The 24,891-nt window shown below is 44.5% G+C and overlaps 1 protein-coding gene across 2 annotated transcripts in view; it reads left to right on the top strand.

Annotated features, from left to right (window-relative positions):
* Positions 1–248: 248 nt before the first annotated feature.
* The window catches only part of LOC132817894 (uncharacterized protein CCDC198-like), a 53,197-nt gene continuing 28,554 nt past the window's right edge, over positions 249–24,891 (top strand). For both annotated transcript variants that reach the window (XM_060828419.1, XM_060828420.1), the window contains exons 1-2: positions 249–582; positions 4,383–4,465. In XM_060828419.1, coding sequence (XP_060684402.1) covers positions 336–582; positions 4,383–4,465 — 330 coding nt within the window. In that variant the 5' untranslated portion in view covers positions 249–335. The remainder of the gene's footprint in view (positions 583–4,382; positions 4,466–24,891) is intronic.

Here is a 24,891-nt window from a genome sequence, read left to right on the forward strand (position 1 = left end):
ACCAGGTCCAGGGCATGGTGCAACATGTTATCCAGGGCTGATTAATCCCTAGCAGTGTCTGCAGGCCAGGCATGACTGAGTTCCAACATTTTCCAGTTGGTAGAAGGCTCGGGGCGTGCTGTGTTGCCCAATGACTTGACTGGGCACGATCACTCTTTAATCCGAGCTGGTGAGTGTGTAACAGGGGCGTTACCTCGGTAACAGAAACCCTCCCCTGGGGAAGCTGCAGTTGATCATTGCAATGGAAATCTCCAAGACAATCTAAGACTGGCGACTAATACACACACACAAACACACAGTGGTGCTCTGAAGCTTTAGAGAGTGCAACGGCGAAGATGGGTTCAGGATGGTCAAGAGGCCAGCACAAGCTGATCCGGGTGAGGCCGGTCCCTGCTTCCCAGGCGGGTATTTGCCCCGGAGTACAACGGCTTGGCAGTCACCGGACAAGCGGCTCGCTTGTGGCCGCCGGGGACTGGCTGACACACGGCCACCTGAGAGCAGCCTCTCTGCTCGGAAGAAGCGAACTACCTCCCCTGAAGGCGGTGCGAAATGGCTCTCGCCCCCTCCCCAGCCTCAGGCAAAGTAGGTGCAATGCGGGCTGGGGGGTGGGGGGGAGAGGGGGCTATCAGCGATGTAAAACTTCAGTCAGGATTTGCAGTATTCCCCGCTCTCTGAAACGTTTCATTTTTCACAGTGCAAGATTAGCGAAAGGTTCGTAAAACTTTTTCGCACAATCCCCAGATTATTTAGTTCCATTATTTTGTTGGACAGAAGAGCAGCCCTTTATAAGAGAAATCATTTGTGCACATACGTTTTGGAACATGTCTCCACAGTTGAATATAATTTCCATTGGATCAGGGAGCCCAAGGATTTGTCAGTTTTTTTGTGTATTTCACTTTTTTTTACATATTATTTTAGCGTTTTTTTTCGTGGTCAAAAGGGTCATTGATTTCTGTGCTGTTAATGTTCGATATAGCGACTTGCGAGTACCCAAGGAAGTGCAGACAAACAGAGGGACTTTGATGTGAACCTTGAAGGTAGGATAGAATCCCTACAATGTGGAAACAGGCCATTCACCCCAAGCCCCTCCTAACACTGGCCCACCCAGACTCGGGCTGACGTTATGACGATCGGCAAATCCTTCTATTCCAGTCAGTATGACCCGAAGCCAACCAACAGCACAGCCTCCCAATCGTTCCTGTCCTCAATCACAGAGGTCTTAGATGACAGAACACGGGAGAGACTGGACCAGCCGCTATCTCTGGACAAGCTGACCAAGACCCTCGAGTCATTCAAAAAGAATAAAACTCCCGGAAGCGGGGGCTTACCGGTCAAGCTCTGTTCTGCTCTGTGGGACTTGATTGGCCAGGACCTGCTGGAGGTGTATGTCAAGATGCTTCAGGCAGGTACCATGAGTGAATCCACGAGGAAAAGCATCGTCACCCTCATCTACAAGTGGAAGGGGGAGAGGGAGCAAATCAGAAACTGGAGACCAATCTCACTGCTGAATGCAGATTACAAAATCTTGGCAAACGTCATAGCCAACCGGGTCAGGTCTGCTCTGGGATTGGAGATCCACCCTGACCTAACTGTGCTGTACCGGGCAGGAAGATCGCTGAGAGTCTCGCACTCCTCAGGGATACGATCGCCTACGTACCTGCCTGATCAGCCTGGACCAGGAGAAAGCCTTTGATAGGGTATCACATACCTATATGGGAGATGTTCACTCCAAAATGGTCTTTGGGGAGGGAATCTGTAATTGGATCAGACTGCTCTTCACCAACATTGTCAGTGCAGTCTCAATCAATGGGTGGGAATCAGATAGCTTCCCAGTCAGATCTGGAGTCAGGCAAGGCTGCCCTCTCCTGCCTTGTTTGTGTGCGGCATAGAGCCATTTGCCAAGTCCATCAGGAAGGATGCGAGCCTGAGAGGAGTGACTATTCCTGGCAGCCTAGAGGTTAAGGTCTCCCTCTACATGGATGATGTTGCCGTTTTCTGCTCGGATCTGCTGTCCGTGCATAGATTGATGTGTATATGTGACCAGTTCGAACGGGCCTCGGGGGCCAAGGTAAACCGAGGCAAGAGTGAGGCCAAGCTCTTTGGGAACTGGGCCGACCAATCCTTCATCCCTTTCACCATCAGGACGTACCACCTGAAGGTGCTGGGTATTTGGTACGGAGGGGCTGGGGCGTGTGCCAAGTGTTGGGAGGAGCGTAACAGCAAAGTGAGGCAGAAACTGGGCAGATGGAAGCTACGGTCTCTCTCCACCGCGGGTAAAAACCTGGCCATCAGGTGTGAGGCACTGTCACTGTTGTTATATGTGGCACAGGTCTGGCCTATTCCCAGGACCTGTGCAGTCACAGTCACCCGGGTCATCTTCCATTTTATATGGAGATCAAAGATGGCCAGGGTCCGAAGGGAAGCTCTGAGCAACGGGGGAGAAAACACACCCAATGCCACCCTCACCCTGATGGCCACCTTTGTGTGTGGCTGCAACAAGCTGTGCGTGGATCCCCAGTACATAGACACCAAGTGTCACTATGTACTGAGGTTCTACCTGTCCCCGGTGTTGTGAAGGATGGGCCTGGCCCCGCTGCCACGGAATGCTCCAAGTATTTGGATCGTTCCATATCACCTGTCCTTCGTAGAGAAATTTATAAAGAAAAACACCTTTGACCACAAGTCCATCAGGAAGTGGTCAGCACGTAGTGTCCTTGAGACCCTTCGGGAAAAGGAGAGGGCGAATCCTATCGAGCAGTTCCCTGAGCAGACTGTCAAAGCCATTTGGCAGAATGCCTCATCGCCAGAACTTTCCAACAAGCACCAAGACATGGCTTTGCTGGTGGTGAGAAAGGCTCTTTCTATGAGATCCTTTATGCACGCCCGGACTTTCAGCCGCACCGCACGCTGCCCTCAAAGTGACTGCAGGGGGGACGAGCATGTCACACACCTCCTTCTGGAATGTGCCTACGCAAAGGAAGTCTGGAGACAAATGCAGTGATATTTGTCGAGGTTTATCCCGAGCAGTTCCATGACGCGTTACTCCGTGCTGTACGGTCTGTTCCCTGGGATGCACTCCGAGACGAACATCAACTGTGACTGGAGGATCATTAACTTGGTGAAAGACGCGCTTTGGTCTGTCCAAAATCTGGTGATCTTCCAGCTGAAGGAGCTGACCCCAACTAAGTGTTGCGGACCGGCACATTCCAAGGTCCAGGACTGCGTGTTGAGGGACGCACTGAAGCTTGGGGCAGCTGCTGCCAAGGCGTGGTGGTGAAAGACCACCGTGTAATGTCTGCCTGCCAAAGAACAGGGGTTCATGCAGTAAGTGGGCTCTGTTGACGCCTCAGCGAAACATATGAATATATGGATGCATATATGAATGATTACTCGATCTCTGTATGCAAAGAAATGGAATGTTTATGTATGTATGGCATGACCAATTGTACAGATCATCAAAATATTTTTATGAATAAAGTATATTTTTCAAATAAAAAGGAAGTGGCCCACCCAGACTCAGCCTCCTACTATGTAATTCCCATGGCTAATCCACCTGATTTATACATCCCTGGACACTGGACAATCCACTTAACGTGCACATCTTTGAACTGTGGGAGGAAACCACATCGACAAAGGGGACCCACATAGACAAAGGGAGAACGTACAAACTCCACACAGGTAGTTGCCTAAGGCTGAACTTGAACCCAGGTCCCTGGCACGTTGAGGCAGCAATGCTAACCACTGAGCCACCCCAAGACAGCTGGTTCAGTAGCTATATAGGATACTTGCCTTTATTAGTAAAGGCATTGACGATAAGAGCAGGGAGGTCATGAGTTAGGCTGCAGCTGGAGTACTGGGTGTAGGTCTGGTCGCCACTCTGTAGGAAGGGTGTGATTGCACAAGAGACTGTGTGATGGAGATTGCCAGGATGTTGCTGAATAGAGTGATTCAGCTACGAATAGAGACTGGATAGGCTGGAGTTGTATTTTTTAGAGCAGAGATGGCTGAGGTGGGACCTGATTGAAGTGCACAAAGTTATGAAGGGCATTGATAGGGAGAAATCTTTCCCCTTAGTAGGGGGGGGGGCAGCAACCAGGGGCACAGATTAAAGGTATGCAGGTTTGAAGGAGATTTGAAAGAAAAATAAATCACCTAGAGGATTGTGTATATGTGGAGCTCACTACTGAAAGGATGGTTCATGTTAGAACCATAAAGATATTTAAGACGTATTTAGATTTCCACTTGAAATGCAAGTGCATGCAAAACAATAGGCTAAATGCTAGAAAGTGGGATTAGAACATGCAACATAATGCTTGATGACCACGTGGACATGCTGTTAAAACTGTATGACTCTGTTTTTCTTTATGTTTTCATTTTTCAAGTACCTCACGCCTTCTCATTTGAAAGCCCTTTGGATGATGGGGAAAGGAGCATCATCAAAAAACATCCTCCTCGCAAATTGGAGGTGAGAAATATTTAAACTAAACTGCTTTGCAGCTGCCAACATGCTGAGTCAGTTCTAAATTAATTAAGTAAGAACCGATAGAAATTCAAGCTGATGTCAGGTCCTGAGAAATGACTGCCCTAATGTTTAGGACTGAGGACAGTTGGAGGCTGGATGTACACTGAAAGATATTCCCCTGGAGCATGTAGAATTGAATATATGGAAATTGTACAGAAAATGGACAATTACCTGGTCCGGAATTCTTTGAAAAAGTCCCCAATTGAATTACAACTGCAGGCTTTAGAGGGTTCTAACTGACTTTATAGAATCCCTACAATGTGAAAGCAGGCCATTTGGCCCATCGAGTCCAAACTGACCCTCTGTAGAGCATCCAATTCCCCCCCCCCACCCTATAACCCTGCATGCCCCCTGACTAATTTGCCAAACCTACATATTCCTGTACTGTTGGAGGAAACCTGGACAGACACAGAGAGAATGCACAAACTCAACACAGACAGTTGCCCAAGACTGGAATTGAACTCAGGCAGCAGTGTTAACCACTGAGCCACCATGCTGCCCTGAGGTACCTGAAAAGTAAGTCAGGAAAAGCACATAGATCTGTTACAGCACTACAGTGGCCTAAATATTTGATGGTCAGAGAGTCGCTGGAGCAGCATGGACAGTTGTTGTGTGTCAAGACCGTACAGAATCCCCAGTGCAACAGAACCCTTGAGAATTGCCCATGAAGTTACATTTTCCAGTGAGGAATTTCCCTGTGTCTGGATCCCTCCAAAAGAATAAATTAATCTCAGAGAATTTAGAGGGTTCAAAATCATTTAAGCTCAATAGTTACCCTGGAAAGGTGAGAAAACAACCTATTCAAAGCCCTTGGTATCTATCAACTTTCTCCCAAATCATCATTGACTCTACATTAGCTGTTGAACCCAATGATCTTCCACCAATGCTGCCTAAAGCCCCAGCCTGCTTGAGTAGGTGCTACCTTCCCACCCAGTCTGACCCTGTTGCATTCAAATACCACTCCTGACAATAACTGACCCTCCTCCCAACCTACCATAAGTACCCATCTAGCATCCTACCTCCCACATACACCTGGCAGCCTATCTCCTACACCTGCCTGACACCCTATAATCTCTTACCCACTTGGCACATTACCTCTCTGACCTTATAGATTTATTTTCTCCTCAGTCATTTTCGGTGGTTTTGGGGCCTTTCACTCCTGAAATACAGCATTAGGTTATAGTCCAACAGGTTTATTTGGAAGCACTAGCTTTCGAAGCGCTGCTCCTTCATCAGGTGATTGTGGTGTATAAGATCTTAAGACACAAGATTTATAGCAAAAGTTTACAGTGTGATGCAGCTGAAATGATATATTGAAAATGAATTGTATTGTTAGTTAAGTCTCTCATCTTTTAGAATGACAATGTTGGTTTCAGTTCTTTCATATTGTTGGGGTGTTGGGGTAATTCATTACTGGGGTGCCTTAGGTTGGGGTTAAACAATGTGCTATTAGTACTACAGCAGACATTGTCAGATTCAGTCCCTAAAGGGTTAAACACAGCCATGCAGGGAAAACTAACAATTGCAAGACTGTCTGTCTGGGACCACATTCCCTGATGATTAGATCAGGTCAGCCAGAACCAGACCATCCACCTGGGAATTCAAAACCAACAAAGGAAAACCGGTAATAGTTGAAAGGTGTAAATTATACCATCGAAACAGAGTATGGATAAATTGAATGCCGATGTCCCCGATGACGTAAATCCCCATTGAAACCAGTGATAAGTTATAATGACTGTTGATCAACCTTTGTAGAACTATTGTCTCAGTCAGGGAATACGCCTAGGCAGAGAGACGCATAGTAATGAACTTAACTGACTAAACAATGGACTACTAATTACTGGGACGGAAACTACCGGACCCATGAGGGCTGAATCATTGTACAAACACAGTAGGGGCTCGACAGGCATAATAAGGGTTTTGACAGGCACCTCAGTATGGCCAATGAGAGTCCAGGTGCACTCGCACACAACCGAATGGACCAACGAGGAGGCCTGACGAGGAAGGTGGAACTGGACGCTCAGAAGAGCGGGGTTTAAAATATCGTCGGGTCCGCGAGGGAATTCAGAACGCGCGCCTTCTCCGGTGAGCGAAACTGCTCACTGTACAATTCGCTCTCGGAATAAAGAAGTCTTTGTACCTTTTGAATCTGGCCTGGTGTCTCATTCCTCTGAAACGAGCACGGGGTCGGCAGTCCCGACCTAACAATATGTAAATGAAAATTAAAGTTACATTCTCAAGTGAAGTTTAACAATAAATGCCATGTCAGCTCAGATAATGGATTGAAAGTGTGAGGTTATAGACTGTCTGTTTGTGCCCCGATGTTCAGACAGATTCTATTTCCTAAAAAGGGATTTACAGAATCTAACATAGATTCAAGCAGTTTTTGAGCAAAATAAAATGTAATTCTGCAAGTACAAATTCACTCCACAATCTTATATGTGTGTGTGCGTGGGATGTATGAGTGTCTGTGAGAGAGTGTGTGTATGTGTATGCATATGAGGATAAAGGGGTATAAGTCTGTGAGAGGGTGCAGGTGTGGGTGTGAGTGTAGGTGATGTGTATGTGTGAGTGTGTGAGAGAGAGCTTTTGTGTGAGAGAGAGTTTGCTTGAGTGTATGGGTCTATAGGAGTTTGTGTGCTTGTGCTAGTGCACACACGTGTGTGTGTGTGTGGGGGGGGGTATGGGTGCGTGTGCGTGCATTGCACTTGTGTGCATATGTGTGAGAGAATGTGTAGTGCAGTGGGGTCACTTGTAGTGTGACATGAACCCAAAGTCCTGGTTGAGACCATACCCATAGGTACAGAACTCCGAATGAAACTCAGGGAATTCTTTCAAGATGCCAGCATTGATCCCAATGAGCCCACCGAGGAACCGGAACAGTTATTACAGGAATTCATAGAAGGGTGACCAAAGAAGGAGTCAACTTGGACCCCACAGGAGGGCCGCTGCCCTGGGCTTGACATGTATGCTCAAACCGTCAGGAAATATATAAATGCAAGATTCATCAGCTGCACCCACAAGGTAGAGCAAAACATTCACCCGATCAAAATGCAACGCCATCCATGCTGTTAAAACCAATCACAACATTGCCATCAAACCAGCAGATAAAGGAGGAGCATTCTTCATTCAGAATAGAACAGATTTCTGCAAGGAAGTGTACTGTCAATTGAACAACCAGGAACACTACAGGCAACTACAGGCCGATCCGACCGAAGAACTATACTGTTGAACTAAACACATTGATCAGGACTTTGGATCCAGTTCTTCAGAGTTCCCTACGCGCACTCATCCCACTAACTTCTTGCGTAGGTGACTTCACTGCCTTCCAAATATACGCAAAGCCATCACACCAGAACATCCCATTGTATCAGGCAATGGAACCCTGTGTGAGAACCTCTCTGGCTATGTCAAAGGCATCTTGAAATGCTTAGTACAGGGACCCCCAGCTTCTGTTCGCGGCACTACAGATTTCTAACAGAAACTCAACACCCACAGAGCAGTCGAACCGGTAACACTCCTTGTCACAATGGACATTGCAGCACTCTACACCAGCATTCCTCCCCAATGACGGCATTGCGGCAGCAGCCTCAGTACTCAACACCAACAACTGCCAATCTCCAAACACCATCTTACAACTCATCTGCTTTATCCTCGACCATAATGTTTTCACCTTTGATAACCAGTTCTTCATCCAGATACACGGAACAGCCATGGGGATCAAATTTGCACCCCAATATGCCAATATCTTCATGCACAAGTTTGAACGAGACTTCTTCTCTATGCAGGATCTCCAACCAACACTATACACCAGGTACATTGATGACATTTTCTTCCTCTGGACCCATGGCGAGGAGTCACTGATAAAACTACACAGTGATTTGAACGAGTTTCACCCCACCTTCAAACTCACCATGAATTACTCTCTAATATCTGTCTCATTCTTAGACACATGCATCTCTATCAAGGATGGGCACTTCAGCGCCTCACTCTACCGCAAACCCACAGATAACCTCACGATGCTACACTTCTCCAACTTCCACCCTAAACATACTAAAACAGCCATCCCCTACAGACAAACCCTACGCATACACAGGATCTGCTCAGATGAGGAGAATGTGATGTGCACTTGGAAGTACTCAAGGATGCCCTCATAAGAATGGGGTACAATGCTCAACCCGTTGATCATCAGTTCCAATGTACAACAGCGAGAAACCGTAATGACCTCCTCAGGAGACAGACACGAGCTGCAACCAACAGGGTACCCTTCGTTGTTCAGTACTTCCCAGGAATGAACAAGTATGCCATATTCTTCGCAGCCTGCAACATGTTATCGATGAGGATGAGCACCTTACCAAGACCTTCCCCACACCTCCACTACTCGCCTTTAAACCACTACAGATCATTGTTCACAGCAAATTGCCTTTCCTTCAGGATAACACCATAAAACCCTGTCATAGCAACTGTTGCAAGACGTGTCAGAGTGTCGATATGGATACCACCATTATACACAGAAATACTACACACCATGTACGTGTCAGGTATTCATGTGACTTGGCCAACGTTGTCTATCTCATATGCTGCAGGCAAGGATGCCCTGAGGCATGGTACATTGGTGAGACCGAGCAGAGGCTACGGCAATGGATGAATGGAGACTGCACTATCACTAGCCAAGAGTACTCCCTCCCATTTAGGGAACACTTCAGCGGCCTGGGACATTCGACCTTAAACCTTTGGGTGACCATCCTCCAAGGCGGACTTCGGGACAGGCAACAATGCAGAGTGGCTGAGCAGAGGCTGATAGACAAGCTCAGTACCCTTGGAGATGACCTCAACCGGGACCTTGGGTTCATATCACACTACAGATGATCCCATTGCACTACACACACACACACACACACACACACAATAAATTTTGTGTTTTATGATCTTATACTCCACAACCACCTGATGAAGGAGCAGCGCTCTGAAAGCTCGACTTTCCAATGTGGCCTCCTCTATATTGGGGAGACGGGCCGCCTACTTGCGGAACGCTTCAGGGAACACCTCTGGGACGCCCGGACCAACCAACCCAACCACCCCGTGGCTCAACACTTTAACTCTCCCTCCCACTCCACCAAGGACATGCAAGTCCTTGGACTCCTCCATCGCCAGAACATAACAACACGACGGTTGGAGGAAGAGCGCCTCATCTTCCGTCTGGGAACCCTCCAACCACAAGGGATGAACTCAGATTTCTCTAGTTTCCTCATTTCCCCTCCCCCCACCTTGTCTCAGTCGATTCCCTCGAACTCAGCACCGCCCTCCTAACCTGCAATATTCTTCCTGACCTCTCTGTCCCCACCCCACTCCGGCCTATCACCCTCACCTTGACCTCCTTCCACCTATCACATCTCCATCGCCCCTCCCCCAAGTCCCTCCTCCCTACCTTTTATCTTAGCCTGCTGGACACACTTTCCTCATTCCTGATGAAGGGCTTTTGCCCTAAACGTCGAATTTCCTGTTCCTTGGATGCTGCCTGACCTGCTGCGCTTTAACCAGCAACACATTTTCAGCTTGTATTTTTAATTAACCTATTTTCTAGATTACAGTACAAAGAGTGCAGGGACATCTTTAAAAGGGAAATCAGGAAGGCAAAGAGGGGATGTGAGATAGCCTTGGCAGATAATCCAGGGAGATTCTACAAGTACATTAAGAGAGCAACTAGAGAGAGAGAAAAGTGCCTTTAATGATCAAAGAGGTTTTCTTTGTGTTGAACTTCATGAGATGGGAGAGATATTAAATGAATATTTCACATCAGTCTTTACTGTGGAGAAAGAAATGGACAATAGAGAGTGCAGAGAAATAAGTATGAATGTTTTGAAAACCATTCACATTACAGAAGATGAAGTGCTGGAGGTCTTAGAAAATACAAAGATGTGTCAATCTCCAGGACCTGATCTAGTGTATCCCAGGACATTGTGGGAAGTTACAGAGGAAATTGCAGGGTCCCTTTCAGAAACATATATACAACTACCAAAAGGGTGATGGGTAATTGGAGAGTGGCTAACGTTGTGCCTTTGTTTAAAAAGGAATATAGGAAACTTGGAAACTATAGACCTGTGAGTCTGTCATCAGTGGTGGGCATGTTGTTGGAAGTGATTCCAAAATATGGGAGTTTTATGCATTTTGAGAAGCAAAGAATGAATAGTGATAGTCAGCATGCTTGTGTGCAAGGGAAACCATATCTCACAAATTTGATTGTGCTTTCTGAGGAAGTAACCAAAAAGATTGTTGAGGGCAGAGCGGTAGACACCGTTTACTTGGACGTTAGTAAAGCCTTTGACAAGGTTCCATATGGTGGCCTAATTCAAAAAGTTAGATCACATGGGATTGAGGGTGAACTTGCCAATGGGGTACAAAATTGGCTTAACAGCAGAAGATAGAGAGTGGTTTTCTTGGACAGAAGGCCTGTTCCTCAGGGATCGATGTTGGGTCTGATTTTGTTTGACATTTATATAAATGATTTAGATGAGAATATAGAAAGCATGGTTAGTAAGTTTGCAGATGATACCAAAATTGGCAGCATAATGGACAATGAAGAAGGTTGTCTCAGATTACAAAGAGATCTTGACAGATGGAGTTTAATTTGGATAAATGTGCAGGTTATCAGAGGAAGTGGTAAATGTGGGTACAATTTCAACATTTAAAAGGCATTTGGATAAGTGCCTGAATAAGGAACATTTGGAGGAATAAGGGCCAGGCAGAGGCAGAAGGACTAGTTTAGTTTGGGATTATGGTCAGCATGGACTGATTGGACTGAAAGGTCTGTTTCTGTGCTGTATGATTCTAGGAGCTTTATGACAAAACTGGAGAGCCAACCCTGATTTTTTTGCAGGCGGGCCTGTTAGGAACAGTACCTGGCATACCTAAAATTGTGGTGTCAACTCGGTGAATCTATTCAGAATGCCAAACAGCTGCAGCAGTATGCAATGGAAAGGGCTATGTGATTCCATATCTAACAGATAAGATCAAGATTTTCCAGTTCTGCCACATCCAGTTATGAATGGTGGTACACAATTAAACAACTAATAGGAGGAGGAGGCTTCACAAATATCCCCGTTCTCAATAATGGTATAGTCTAATCCATTACAGTAAAAAAACAAGGCTTAAGAATTTGTATGCATCTTTACCAAGAAGTAGGTAAAAACAATGACTGCAGATGCTGGAAACCAGATTCTGGATCAGTGGTGCTGGAAGAGCACAGCAGTTCAGGCAGCATCCAACGAGCAGCGAAATCGACGCTTCGTGCAAAAGCCCTTCATCAGGAATAAAGGCAGTGAGCTGGAAGCATGGAGAGATAAGCTAGAGGGGGGTGGGGTGGGGAGAGAGTAGCATAGAGTACAATGGGTGAGTGGGGGAGGAGAGGAAGGTGATAGGTCAGGGAGGAGAGGAAGGTGATAGGTCAGGGAGGAGAGGGTGGAGTGGATAGGTGAAAAAGAAGATAGGCAGGTTGGACCAGTCTGGACAAGTCATGGTGACGGTGCTGAGCTGTCACCATGACTTGTCCGCACTTTACCAAGAAGTACCAAGTATTTGAGCCATCTTGATCTCCTCCAGAGGTCATTGACGATTGAACCAATTCGATTCACTCAACATAATATCAAAAAATGGCTGAAATGACTGGAAACGGCGAAGGCCCTGGGTCTTGATAGTGATCCTGGCATGTCCTTCTGCATTTTTCATTCAACCAGGGCTGATTGTGGCAAAGCTAGTCCCTTTTTCTTTCTAAAAGCTGTTGCTTGGCTCAAGGAGACTCTGTCCTTGATTTTTTTCAGAGGTTCATAAACCGTGCCAGACTCCGATCAGTCTGGTTTAGTACAGAGATGAAAAGAATTTTGAGAGGCCTTTTGTTTATATGTAAAAGATGAGACTTCAGGCCAAAGTGGTCATGTTTTAGAAGTGACCTGTATAAGGAAAGGGGAGTGGTCAGCTCTCTAGCTGAGCAGTTTAATTCAGTCCTGAACTGGTGAGGTGTTCAACAGTGAGCTGTGTGGAAACTCTCTCTCTCTCTTTCTGTCCTTCAATTTCAATCTATAGGCACATGTTCCATTTATACTGGATTATAAAGGGAGTTTGCTTCTTGGGACTGATATGTATATTCGGAACAGCATAATTAAGTCTAGTTTGGATAGAGTGAGTTCTATAGGGGCTCTTTATTCTGTTCTTTATGTTTCATTGTGTAATTTTGTGAATAAAGTTTTGTCTGTTTTAAAATCTAGTAGTCAACCTAGCTAACTTAATTCAGGTAATTTTCACTGTACACATACCGAAACAAATTGCAAAATTATGGTCTGGAGCTGCCTGCTTAAGAATGTTTTGAGTGGTCTGGCTTAATCCATAACATGATCCCCTGACTCTGTGGTAATGATAGAGTGTAGGGATAGCCAGCCTATAAGGTTGTGGTTGAAAACAATCTTTCCATGGCAGATGGCCCACAGTCCCCCATGGACAGTCAAGTTTATGTTTCTAGTGCTCTTTGAAATGTATCCATTTTAACATGGTGGTAGTGCCACATAACACAATGGAGTTTATCTGCAATGTTATAATGAGACTTTGTCTTCACAAGAACTGTACAGTCGTCACTCTTACTAGTACTGTCATGGACAGATGCATCTGTGACAAGTAAAGTAGTGAGGATTAAGTGAGTTGGTTGGCTCGGTTGGCAGCCAATATTGTGGGTTCAATGCCCGCAGTGGCCAAGATTACCATGAAGGACTCTCCTTCTCAACCTCTCACCTCACCTGAGGCATGATGACCCTCAATAAACTACCACCAGTTGTCTCTCTGAAATGGAAGAGCAGCCTTATGGTCTGATAAGACGGTGATGATTTTACCTTTAGTGAGGTTGAGTTCAAGTTGTTGCATCTCTTATCACTAGTTGCAATCCCAGCCGAGCATCTGTCTCCTTCAGGGCATACACTGTCAGGTCGATCAGTTGAGACATTCCTGTGCCACTCTTGAAGTTACCCCAAACAGAATTCATTCTGTGTCCTCACTGCTTCTTGCAGTTGATGTTCAACATGTCAGGAGGGTAGGGGGAGCTACTGATTCATCAGTATGAAGTTTCCTTGTCCATGTTTGACCTGATGTTATGAAACTTTATGGGGGTCTGGACTCACAGTTGTGTACCATTGTGGCATCACCTTTGGCAGGAGGACAGGATATGCCCAGGGATGGGAATGGTAATGTCTGACACATTTACGGCAAGGCACGAGACAGTCAGGATGAGAATGTCTGGCTGTTGCTTGAATAGTGTGTGGATGGGCTCTCCTAATTTTAGCACAAGCTATCAGGTGTTAACAAGGAGCAGTTTGCAAAGTCTGCTGTTGCCATTTCAGATACTAGGGTCAATGCCAATGGTCCATCTGGTTTCTATTTTTTAGTATCTTATTGCAAAGGTTCTGGCAGCAAATGTAGGCCAGACCAGGTAAGGGTGGTAGATTTCCTGCTCTAAAGAACATTACTAATGAAGCAGATGTATTTGTAACAACAAATTGTTACCATTTAATTCCAGATTTATTAATTTGAAGTCAAATTGCACCATGCATTGTAGTGGGATTTGAACCCATGTTCTTAGAACACTAGCTTGTGTCTCTGGAGTACAAGTCTAGTGACATTACTACCATTCCACTGCCTTTTTCCAAGTAGATGAGTAAATAAAAATCCATATGGCTTAAACAAAATACTGCAAATGTTGGAATCTACTGAAAAACAGAAAATATGAAAAATAGTCAGATTTGGTAACATTCTTGAGGAGAGACAAATAGTTAATTTTTCAGACTAGGACTTTTAATCCACATAGTGGAACAAGGGACCACACCTTGAGCTGTGAATGGTCAGTGTTAATAACTGCTGTCATGTCACCAAGTAGGCTGCTGGAAAAGATTTGTTATACCACATAGTCATTATGCATGTGGTGACACCTTTTTTCTTACATTTATGGGCTGTACATAATTTTTGAATCCTCTTTCCTAAAAATACTCACTTTATTGAAGTAGCTAAAGTTAACAGGGGTACTAATATTGGATTTTAACTTCTTCAAACTTCTAAAACTTGCAGGTCCACAATTTCTAAACCTGATAAGGATTGTAGTGGTTCTGTTCGCCGAGCTGGAAGTTTTTGTTGCAAACGTTTCGTCCCCTGGCTAGGAGACATCATCAGTGCTCTGGAGCCTCCTGCGAAGCGCTTCTTTGATGTTTCTTCCGGCATTTATAGTGGTCTGTCCTTGCCGTTTCCGGGTGTCAGTTTCAGCTGTCTGCTGCAGTGGTTGGTATATTGGGTCCAGGTCGATGTGTTTGTTGATGGAGTTTGTGGATGAATGCCATGCCTCTAGGAATTCCCTGACTGTTCTCTGTCTGGCTTGCCCTATGATAGTAGTGTTTTCCCAGTCGAATTCATGTTGCTTGTTGTCTGAGTGTGTGGCTACTAGGGATAGCTGGTCGTGTCGTTTCGTGGCTAGTTGGTGTTCATGTATGCGGATTGTTAGCTGTCTTCCTGTTTGTCCTATATAGTGTTTTGTGCAGTCTTTGCATGGTATTTTATAAACTACATTAGTTTTGCTCATGTTGGGTATTGGCTCCTTTGTTCTAGTAAGTTGTTGTCTGAGCGTGGCTGTTGGTTTGTGTGCTGTTATGAGTCCTAAGGGTCGCAGTAGTCTGGCTGTCAGTTCCGAAATGCTCCTGATGTATGGTAGTGTGGCTAGTCCTTTTGGTTGTGGCATGTCCTCGTTCCATGGTCTATCTCTTAGGCATCTGTTGATAAAGTTGCGCGGGTATCCGTTTTTGGCGAATACCTTGTATAGGTGTTCCTCTTCCTCTTTTCGCAGTTCTGGTGTACTGCAGTGTGTTGTAGCTCTTTTGAATAGTGTCCTGATGCAGCTTTGTTTGTGTGTGTTGGGGTGGTTACTTTCATAGTTTAGGACTTGGTCTGTGTGTGTTGTTTTCCTGTGTACCCTTGTGGTGAATTCTCCGTTCGGTGTTCTCTGTACTATCACGTCTAGGAATGGGAGTTGGCTATCCTTTTCTACTTCTCTCGTGAATCGGATTCCTGTGAGTGTGGTGTTGATGATCCGGTGTGTTTTTTCTATTTCCGTGTTTTTGATGACTATGAACGTGTCATCAACATATCTGACCCAGAGTTTGGGTTGAATTTGTGATAGGGCTGTTTGTTCTAACCTTTGCATAACTGCCTCTGCTATGAGTCCCGAGATTGGTGATCCCATGGGTGTTCCGTTGATTTGTTCGTTTATCTGATTGTTGAATGTAAAGTGTGTAGTGAGGCACAAGTCCAGTAGTTTAAGTATGCCGTCTTTGTTGATAGGTTCCGCCTCCTGTTTTCTGTTCTGTATGTCCAGTAGGTTGGCTATTGTTTCTCTGGCTAGGGTTTTGTCTATCGAAGGAACTACCCAAAGTACACAAACCAGACATCCCACTCAGACCCATAGTATCACTACCAGGGACACCAGCATACAAACTGGCCAAAGAACTACAACAGAAACTGAAACACCTGGTCAGCGGATCCAAACACTCCATACAATCAACACAGGAATTCTTGGACGCCATCAGGAATACACACATAGACAAAGAAGAAACCATGATCTCATTCGACGTGACGGCACTGTTCACTTTGATTGACAAAACCCTAGCCAGAGAAACAATAGCCAACCTACTGGACATACAGAACAGAAAACAGGAGGCGGAACCTATCAACAAAGACGGCATACCTAAACTACTGGACTTGTGCCTCACTACACACTTTACATTCAACAATCAGATAAACGAACAACTCAACGGAACACCCATGGGATCACCAATCTCGGGACTCATAGCAGAGGCAGTTATGCAAAGGTTAGAACAAACAGCCCTACCACAAATTCAACCCAAACTCTGGGTCAGATATGTCGATGACACGTTCATAATCATCAAAAACACGGAAATAGAAAAAACACACCGGATCATCAACACCACACTCACAGGAATCCGATTCACAAGAGAAGTAGAAAAGGATAGCCAACTCCCATTCCTAGACGTGATAGTACAGAGAACACCGAACGGAGAATTCACCACAAGGGTTCACAGGAAAACAACACACACAGACCAAGTCCTAAACTATGAAAGTAACCACCCCAACACACACAAACGAAGCTGCATCAGGACACTATTCAAAAGAGCTACAACACACTGCAGTACACCAGAACTGCGAAAAGAGGAAGAGGAACACCTATACAAGGTATTCGCCAAAAACGGATACCCGCGCAATTTTATCAACAGATGCCTAAGAGATAGACCACGGAACGAGGACATGCCACAACCAAAAGGACTAGCCACACTACCATACATCAGGAGCGTTTCAGAACTGACAGCCAGACTACTGCGACCCTTAGGACTCATAACGGCACACAAACCAACAGCCACGCTCACACAACAACTTACTAGAACAAAGGAGCCAATACCCAACATGAGCAAAACTAATGTAGTTTATAAAATACCATGCAAGGACTGCACAAAACACTATATAGGACAAACAGGAAGACAGCTAACAATCCGCATACATGAACACTAACTAGCCACGAAACGACACGACCAGCTATCCCTAGTAGCCACACACTCAGACAACAAGCAACATGAATTCGACTGGGAAAACACTACTATCATAGGGCAAGCCAGACAGAGAACAGTCAGGGAATTCCTAGAGGCATGGCATTCATCCACAAACTCCATCAACAAACACATCGACCTGGACCCAATATACCAACCACTACAGCGGACAGCTGAAACTGACACCCGGAAGCGGCAAGGACAGACCACTATAAATACCGGAAGAAACATCAAAGAAGCGCTTCGCAGGAGGCTCCAGAGCACTGATGATGTCTCCTAGCCAGGGGACGAAACGTTTGCAACAAAAACTTCCAGCTCGGCGAACAGAACCACTACAACAAGCACCCGAGCTACAAATCTTTGCACAAACCTGATAAGGATTAAGTGTAACTTCAAAGAGAACTGGGTACCCTGTGTTTTTTGGCTGAATTGAAAACAGTCCAGACTCAAAGTGGACTCGCAGTCCATTGTTTGGATTTCTTTAATTTTCAGCTCTTCAATCCTTTACACAACCTTCTTAGATTTATTTGATATTTTCATATTAAAATGCATCCAAGCTATGAAAGAAGAAATATAGCTGAACACAATGTAACATGTTACAACTGATTATATGAATATAAGCACTGAAGAAAGTTACCTCAGAGTACAACAGGATCTTGATCAGATGGGCCAATGGACTGAAGAGTGGCAGATAGAGTTTAATTTCGACAGATGTTAGGTGCTGCTTTTTGGAAAAGCAAATCAGAGCAGGATGTGTTTAATGGTAATGTCCTGGGAAGTGTTGCTGAACAAAGAGACCTTGGAGTGCAGGGTCATGGTTTCTTGAAGGTGGAGTTACAGGTAAATAGGATAGTGAAGATTTGGTATGCTTTCCTTTATTGGTCAGAGCATTGAGTAAAGGAGTTGGGAGGTCATGTTGCAGCTGTACAGGACATTGGTTAGGCCACTGTTGGAATACTGTATGCAATTCTGGTCCCTTCCTATAGGAAGGATGTTGTGAAACTTGAAAGAGTTCCAAAAAGATTCACAAGCATGTTGTCAGGGGTAGAGGGTTTGAGCTATAGGGAGAGGCTGAATAGGCTGAGGCTGTTTCCTTGTCGGAGGCTGAGGGTAACCTTATAGATGTTTATAAAATCATGAATGGATAGGGTAAACAGACAAGATCTCTTCCCAGGGATGGGGAAGTCCAGAACTGGAGGGAATAGATTTAGGCTAAGAGGAGAAAAAGTTAAAAGGGATCGAAGAAGCAACTTTTTCATGCAGAGGGTAGTGTGAGTATGGGATGAGCTACAAGAGGAAGTGGTGGAGGCTGATATAATTATAGCATTTAAACAATGTCTGGATGGGTATATAAATAGGAAAGGTTTTGAAGAATATGGGACAAATGCTGCCAAATGAAATTAGATTAAGTTAGGATATCTGGTCAGCATGGACAGGTTGGACCGAAGGGTCTGTTTTCATGATGTAGAACATCTAACATGACAGTGCAGTACTGGTCCTTTGGCCCTCGATGTCGCACCGACCTGTGGAATCAATCTGAAGCCTATCTATCCTACACTATTCCATTTTCATTCAGATGTTTATCTAATGACCATTTAAATGCCCTTAAAGATGGTGAGTCTACTACTGTTGCAGCCAGTGCGTTCCATGCCCCTACTACTCTGAGTAAAGAAACTACCTCTGACATCTGTTCTATATGTATCACCCCTCAGTTTAAAGCTATGTGCCCTCACGCTAGCCATCACCATCCAAGTAAAAAGGCTCTCACTGTCAACCCTATCTAACCTTCTGATATCTTATATGTCTCAATTAAGTCACCTCTCAACCTTCTCTCTAACGAAAACAGCCTCAAGTCCCTCAGCCTTTCCTCATAAGTCCTTCCCTCAGGCAACAACCTATTAAATCTCCTCTGAACTCTTTCCAAAGCTTCCACATCCTTCCTATAACGTGGTGACCAGAACTGTACACAATACTCCATATGTGGCTGCACCAGAGTTTTGTTCAGTTGCAGCATGACCTCATGGCTCCAAAACTCAATCCCTCTACCAAAAGACAGTTAACACACCTAATACATTCTTAGCAACCCTATCAGCCTAGGTGGCAACTTTCAGGGATCTATGCATATGGACACCAAGATCTGCTCATCTACGTTACCAAGAATCCTGCCATTAGCCCAGTACTCTTTATTTCTGTTGTTCATTCCAAAGTGAATCACCACACACCTTTCCACATTAAACTCCATTTGCCACCTGTCAGCCCAACTCTGCAGCTTACTATGTCCCTCTGTAACCTGCAACATCCTTCAGCACTATCCACAATTCCACCGACCTTAGTGACATCAGCAAATTTACTAACCCATTATTCTATGCCCTCAGCTTGGTCATTTATAAAAATGGTAAACAGCAGTGGCCCCAGAAATATTGCTTGCATTACACCACTAGTAATTGAACTCCAGGATGAGTATTCCCCATCCCCACCCTCTGTCTTCTTTCAGCTAGCTAATTTCTGATCCAAACTGCTAAGTCACCCTCAATCCCATGCCTCCATTGTTATGACACAGGGTACACTCTCCTGCTTAATTTAAAAACCAGCAATATAGAAAGATTTATCCCATGCAGTAATCTGTGAAATCTGAGTGGCCAAGAACTAAAAAAAGTAAAAATTAACAACTTTATTTCTTAAAATATAACAGAATAATTAACTAACCACTATTTACAGTTTCTTTCTCTAATCTATCTTTTACTTTCCCTTCTATGATACTAGTCCAATAAAACTCTCAATTAAATTTTACAAAAACAACACTTCGTATCTCAAAACCAGGCAGCTGTAGATTCTTCAGATCTTTCTGTGTCTTCTTTACATCTTGTTAGGAATTTCTGTGTTCCAGGTTACTGATTGAAAAGGTACTTTTAAGAGAGAGCTATTTTCAAACAGTCTGTTTACATGCTAGGCTGTGGCAGTTCTCCTCTCAACTGTTCAACTTTCCCCAGTCTTATACTCCAGAGCATCGGATTGTGTCATTGGCTTTTAAGATTGTCAATATACTCAATTCAATCTTGATTGGAGTTTGATATAGACCAAATTCAAATTTGCTTTTGTCTCCAAGCAACAAAACAATCGAGTAGTCCGACTCAGTGTTACATAGTTACCATTTTTGAGTATACGTGGTGCTGGGTATGGTAGTTCTGCTGCTTTTAACTCTCTTAAAGGTATACCCACATCTTCATAACTCCTCCCCCCTTAAGAAAAAATTAGCCATCATAACACCGTATTTTATGCAATAGCCTACTGTGGGAACCTTATCAATTGCTTTACTGAAATCCATATACACTACATCAACTGCTTTACCCTCATCCACCTGTTTGGTCACCATCTCAAAGAACCTACTAAGGTTTGTGAGGCTTGACCTGGCCTTCACAAAACTGCGTTGACTATCCCTGATCAATTCATTCCTCTCTAGATGATTATAAGCCCTACCTCTTATAACCTTTTCCAACATTTTACCCACAACCAAAATATGGCTCACTGGTCTATAATTACCAGGGTCTTGAACAAGGGGACAACATCTGCTATCCTCCAGTCTTCTGACGCTATTCCTGTCATCGTGATGACATAAAGCTCAAAACCAAAGACTCTGCAATCTCCTCCCTAGCTTTCCAGAGAATCTGAGGATAAATTCCATCCAGTCGAGGGGACTTATGTATTTTCACACTTTTCAGAATTGCTAATACCTTCTCCTTGTGAACTTCAATCCCGCCTCGTCTAGTAGCCTGTATCTCAGTATTCTCCTCGACAACATTGTCTTTTTCCAGTGTGAATACTGATGAAAAATGTTCATTTAGCACTTCCCCTATCTCCTTGGACTCCATGTACAATTTTTCACTACTATCCTTGACTGGCCCTAATCTTTCTGTAGTCATTCCTTTATTCCTGATATACCTATAGAAAGCTTTGGAGTTTTCCTTGATCCTGCCAATGACTTCTCATGTCCCCTCCTGGCTCTTTAGTTATCTCTTTAGGTCTTTGCTGGCTAACTTGTAACTCTCAAGTGCCTTAACTGAGCCTTCATGTTTCATCCTCTTAAGCCCTCTTCTTCCTCTTGACAAGAGATTCAATTTCTTTAGTAAACCATGGCTCCCACGCTCAACAACTTCGTCCCTGCCTGACGGTACATACTTATCAAGGACCTGCAATAGCTGTTCCTTGAATAAGCTCCACATTTCAATTGTGCCCATCCCCTGCAGTTTCCTTCCCCACCCTATGCATCCTAAATCTTGCCTAATTGCAACATAATCACCTTTTCCTCCAGCAATAGCTCTTACCTTGCAGTAAAAACTATCCCTTCCATTGCTAAAGTAAACCTAACTGAATTGTGTCACTATTGTGCTCACCAAAGTGCTCACCTACCTCCAAATCTAACACCTGGCCAGGATCATGACCCAGCACCAAATCCAAAGCACCTTGTTGGTTTGTCTAAGTACTGTGTCAGGAAACAATCCAGCACACATTGGACAAAAACTGACCCATCTAAGGTACTTGAACTACAGTATTTCCAGCCAATATTTGGAAAGTTAAAGACACCCATAACAACTACCCTGTTACTCTCACTCCTATCCAGAATTATCTTTGCTATCTTTCCTCTACATCTCTGGAATTATTTGGAGGCCTATAGAAAACTCCCAACAGGGTGACCTCTCCTTTTCTGTTTCTAACCTCAGCTCATACTATCTCAGTAGATGAGTCCTCAAATGTCCTTTCTCCCACCATATACTGTCCTTGACTAACAATGACACACCTCCCCTCTTTTGCCATGTCCTCTGTTCTTACTGAAACATCTAAATCCCAGAACTTGCAACAACCGTTCCTGTTTCTGCTCTATCCATGTCTCTGAAATGACCACAACATTGGAGTCCCAGGTACCAACCCATGCTGCAAGTTCTCCCACCTTATTCTGGATGGTCCTGGAGTTGAAGAGTTGAAGTAGACTCACTTCAAACCACTATCCTGCTTGCTGGTGAGCTCTTGTGACCTTGAAACCTCATTTCTGACCTCACTACTCTCAAGCTCCTGTATATAGGAACTGCAATTCAGGTTCCCATCCCCCTGCTGAATTAGTTTAAACCTTCCCGAATAGCATTAGCAAATTTCACCACCACCTGACCCCCCCAACCAGGATATTGGTACCCCTCTGATTCACATGTAGACCATCCCATTTGTAGAGGTCCCACCTACCCCAGAATGAGCCCCAATTATTCAGGAATCTGAAACCCTCCCTCCTGTATGATCCTTGTAGCCACATGTTTGACACTTCTCTCTCTCTATTCCTTGCCTCCCTGGCACATGGCACAGGCAACACACCAAAGATAACAACCCTGTTTGTTTTCCCACTAAGCTTCCAACCTAGATTAGACTTACAGTGTGGAAACAGGCCCTTCGGCCCAACAAGTCCACACCGACCCGCCGAAGCGAAACCCCACCCATACCCCTACATTACCCCTTACCTAACACTACGGGCAATTTAGCATGGCCAATTCACCTGACCCGCACATCTTTGGACTGTGGGAGGAAACCGGAGCACCCGGAGGAAACCCACGCAGACACGGGGAGAACGTGCAAACTCCACACAGTCAGTCGCCTGAGTCGGGAATTGAACCCGGGTCTTCAGGCGCTGTGAGGCAGCAGTGCTAACCACTGTGCCACCGTGCCGCCCTTGAGAACCTAGTTCTCAAGCATTCAGAGAACCTAGTTCTCTGAATTTCTGACTTAAATCCCCATGTCTCCTCCGACCTATGTCATCGGTGCTAATATGGACCACGACTTGTGGCTGCTTCCCCTCCACCTCAAAGATCCTGAGAACACTATCTGACACATCACGAACTCTGGCACCTGGGAGGCAACACACCAACTGTGACTCTGTCTGAGTTCCACAGAACCTCCTATCTGTCCCCACCGCTATGGAGTCCCCAATGACTAATGCTCTGCTCATCTCCCCACTTCCCTTCTGAACAACAGGGACAGACTCTGTGCCAGAGACCCGTTTCCTATGGCCTACCCCTGGTAAGTTGTCCCCCTCAACAGTATCCAAAACGGTACACTTATTATTGAGGGGAACAGCCACGGGTATTCCCAGCACTGCCAGCCGGTTCCCTTTCCATCCTTTCACTGTAACCCATCTGCCTTTTTCTTGCACCTGAGGTGTGACTATCTCCCTGTAACTCCTCACAATAAGCCCCTCCACCTCCCAAATGATCCAAAGTTCATCCAGCTCCAGCTCCAGTATCCTAACGTGGTTTTCCGTTCATCTCTATGACTCAATGACTCTATGCTCCTTTAATAGATTCTGTTATTTCATCAGGAGAAAGTGAGGACTGCAGATGCTGGAGATCAGAGCTGAAAATATGTTGCTGGAAAAGCGCAGCAGGTCAGGCAGCATCCAAGGAGCAGGAGCATCGACGTTTCGGGCATGAGCCCTTCATTCCTGAAGAAGGGCTCATGCCCAAAATGTCGATTCTTCTGCTCCTTGGATGCTGCCTGACCTGCTGCGCTTTTCCAGCAACACATTTTCAGCTCTGTTATTTCATTAGCCATATTACTGTTTTACAAAGTGAAATATGGCATCTTTCATAACTATCGATGATCTCAAAGCATTTAACAGCCATTGAAGTACATTAAAGTGCAATCACTGTCATAACGGTAGTGCTTTATTTCACAACACTATTTTAGAAGTTCACATTAATTTCTCCAGCAATAGTACTTGCACCTTTATGCTCAGAAAGGTAATTGTTCAAGTGATTACTTCCAACAGGTGAGGTTGCATGTGAAAATGTGTATTCGGAAAATCAGTTCCCAAATAGTCAACAATAATCCCTTTGCTATCTTTTTCAATGTCATTTTGTATATCTTAAAGCAAATACAAACATCTCCTTAGATTAAAATTTCAGCAACAAACCCTTCAATTTCATAAAGAAAGGAGCCTCTGTGCTGAGGCCTCATTTATTATTGAGTGATCCAGTGAGTGTCCCACTATTTGCAACTTAATGCAGCATTTGAGGCAGAGGCCATAGTTCAATATATTTGCAGACACTGTAGCTGAAGAGAAGAGGATGTGACCTTGTTATTGACCCTACTTATTGTACAGGTCGTTCTGCTATAATGCATGTTTTGCCAATGTGAATTGGCTTTAAAGCGATTGATGAATGGTGACACTGTTTCTGAAGTGTGAACTTTTAAAACGTGTGTTGGCTATAATGCTATAATACGTGCTATTTTTATTGCACTATTTCTATATTGTGCAGGATCGCACAAAAACACAACCATTACGTTGTCGAAGAAACAACCGAACTAGATACAAAAAAACTCAGGGATACAAATATACAATTTCATCCACATCACAAGAAAAACTGACAGACTATTTCTCATGAATGAACATCGGTTAATTAGCATTAACTAGTTTAATATTAGCTTCTTCCCCAATCAAACCAAACGAAGACCAAATACAATTTTACAAAGGTGGGATACTATCACTATACAGTAGTTTAATTATAGCATTTCTTTACAATTATTATAACTCCCTTTATGTTAGTTCACAACTAAAAACAACCATTATGTTATATTCAGGCCACATTCTTGAAAAAAAATGTATCTATCAATTCAAAAAAGCAATTGGTGAAAAGTAACCTTCTTCAGCTGAAATTTTAGTTTTGCTGACGTCAGAGTTATATTCATTATCTG

Source organism: Hemiscyllium ocellatum, chromosome 8 (assembly GCF_020745735.1).
Source record: "Hemiscyllium ocellatum isolate sHemOce1 chromosome 8, sHemOce1.pat.X.cur, whole genome shotgun sequence".
NCBI classification, from domain to species: domain Eukaryota; kingdom Metazoa; phylum Chordata; class Chondrichthyes; order Orectolobiformes; family Hemiscylliidae; genus Hemiscyllium; species Hemiscyllium ocellatum.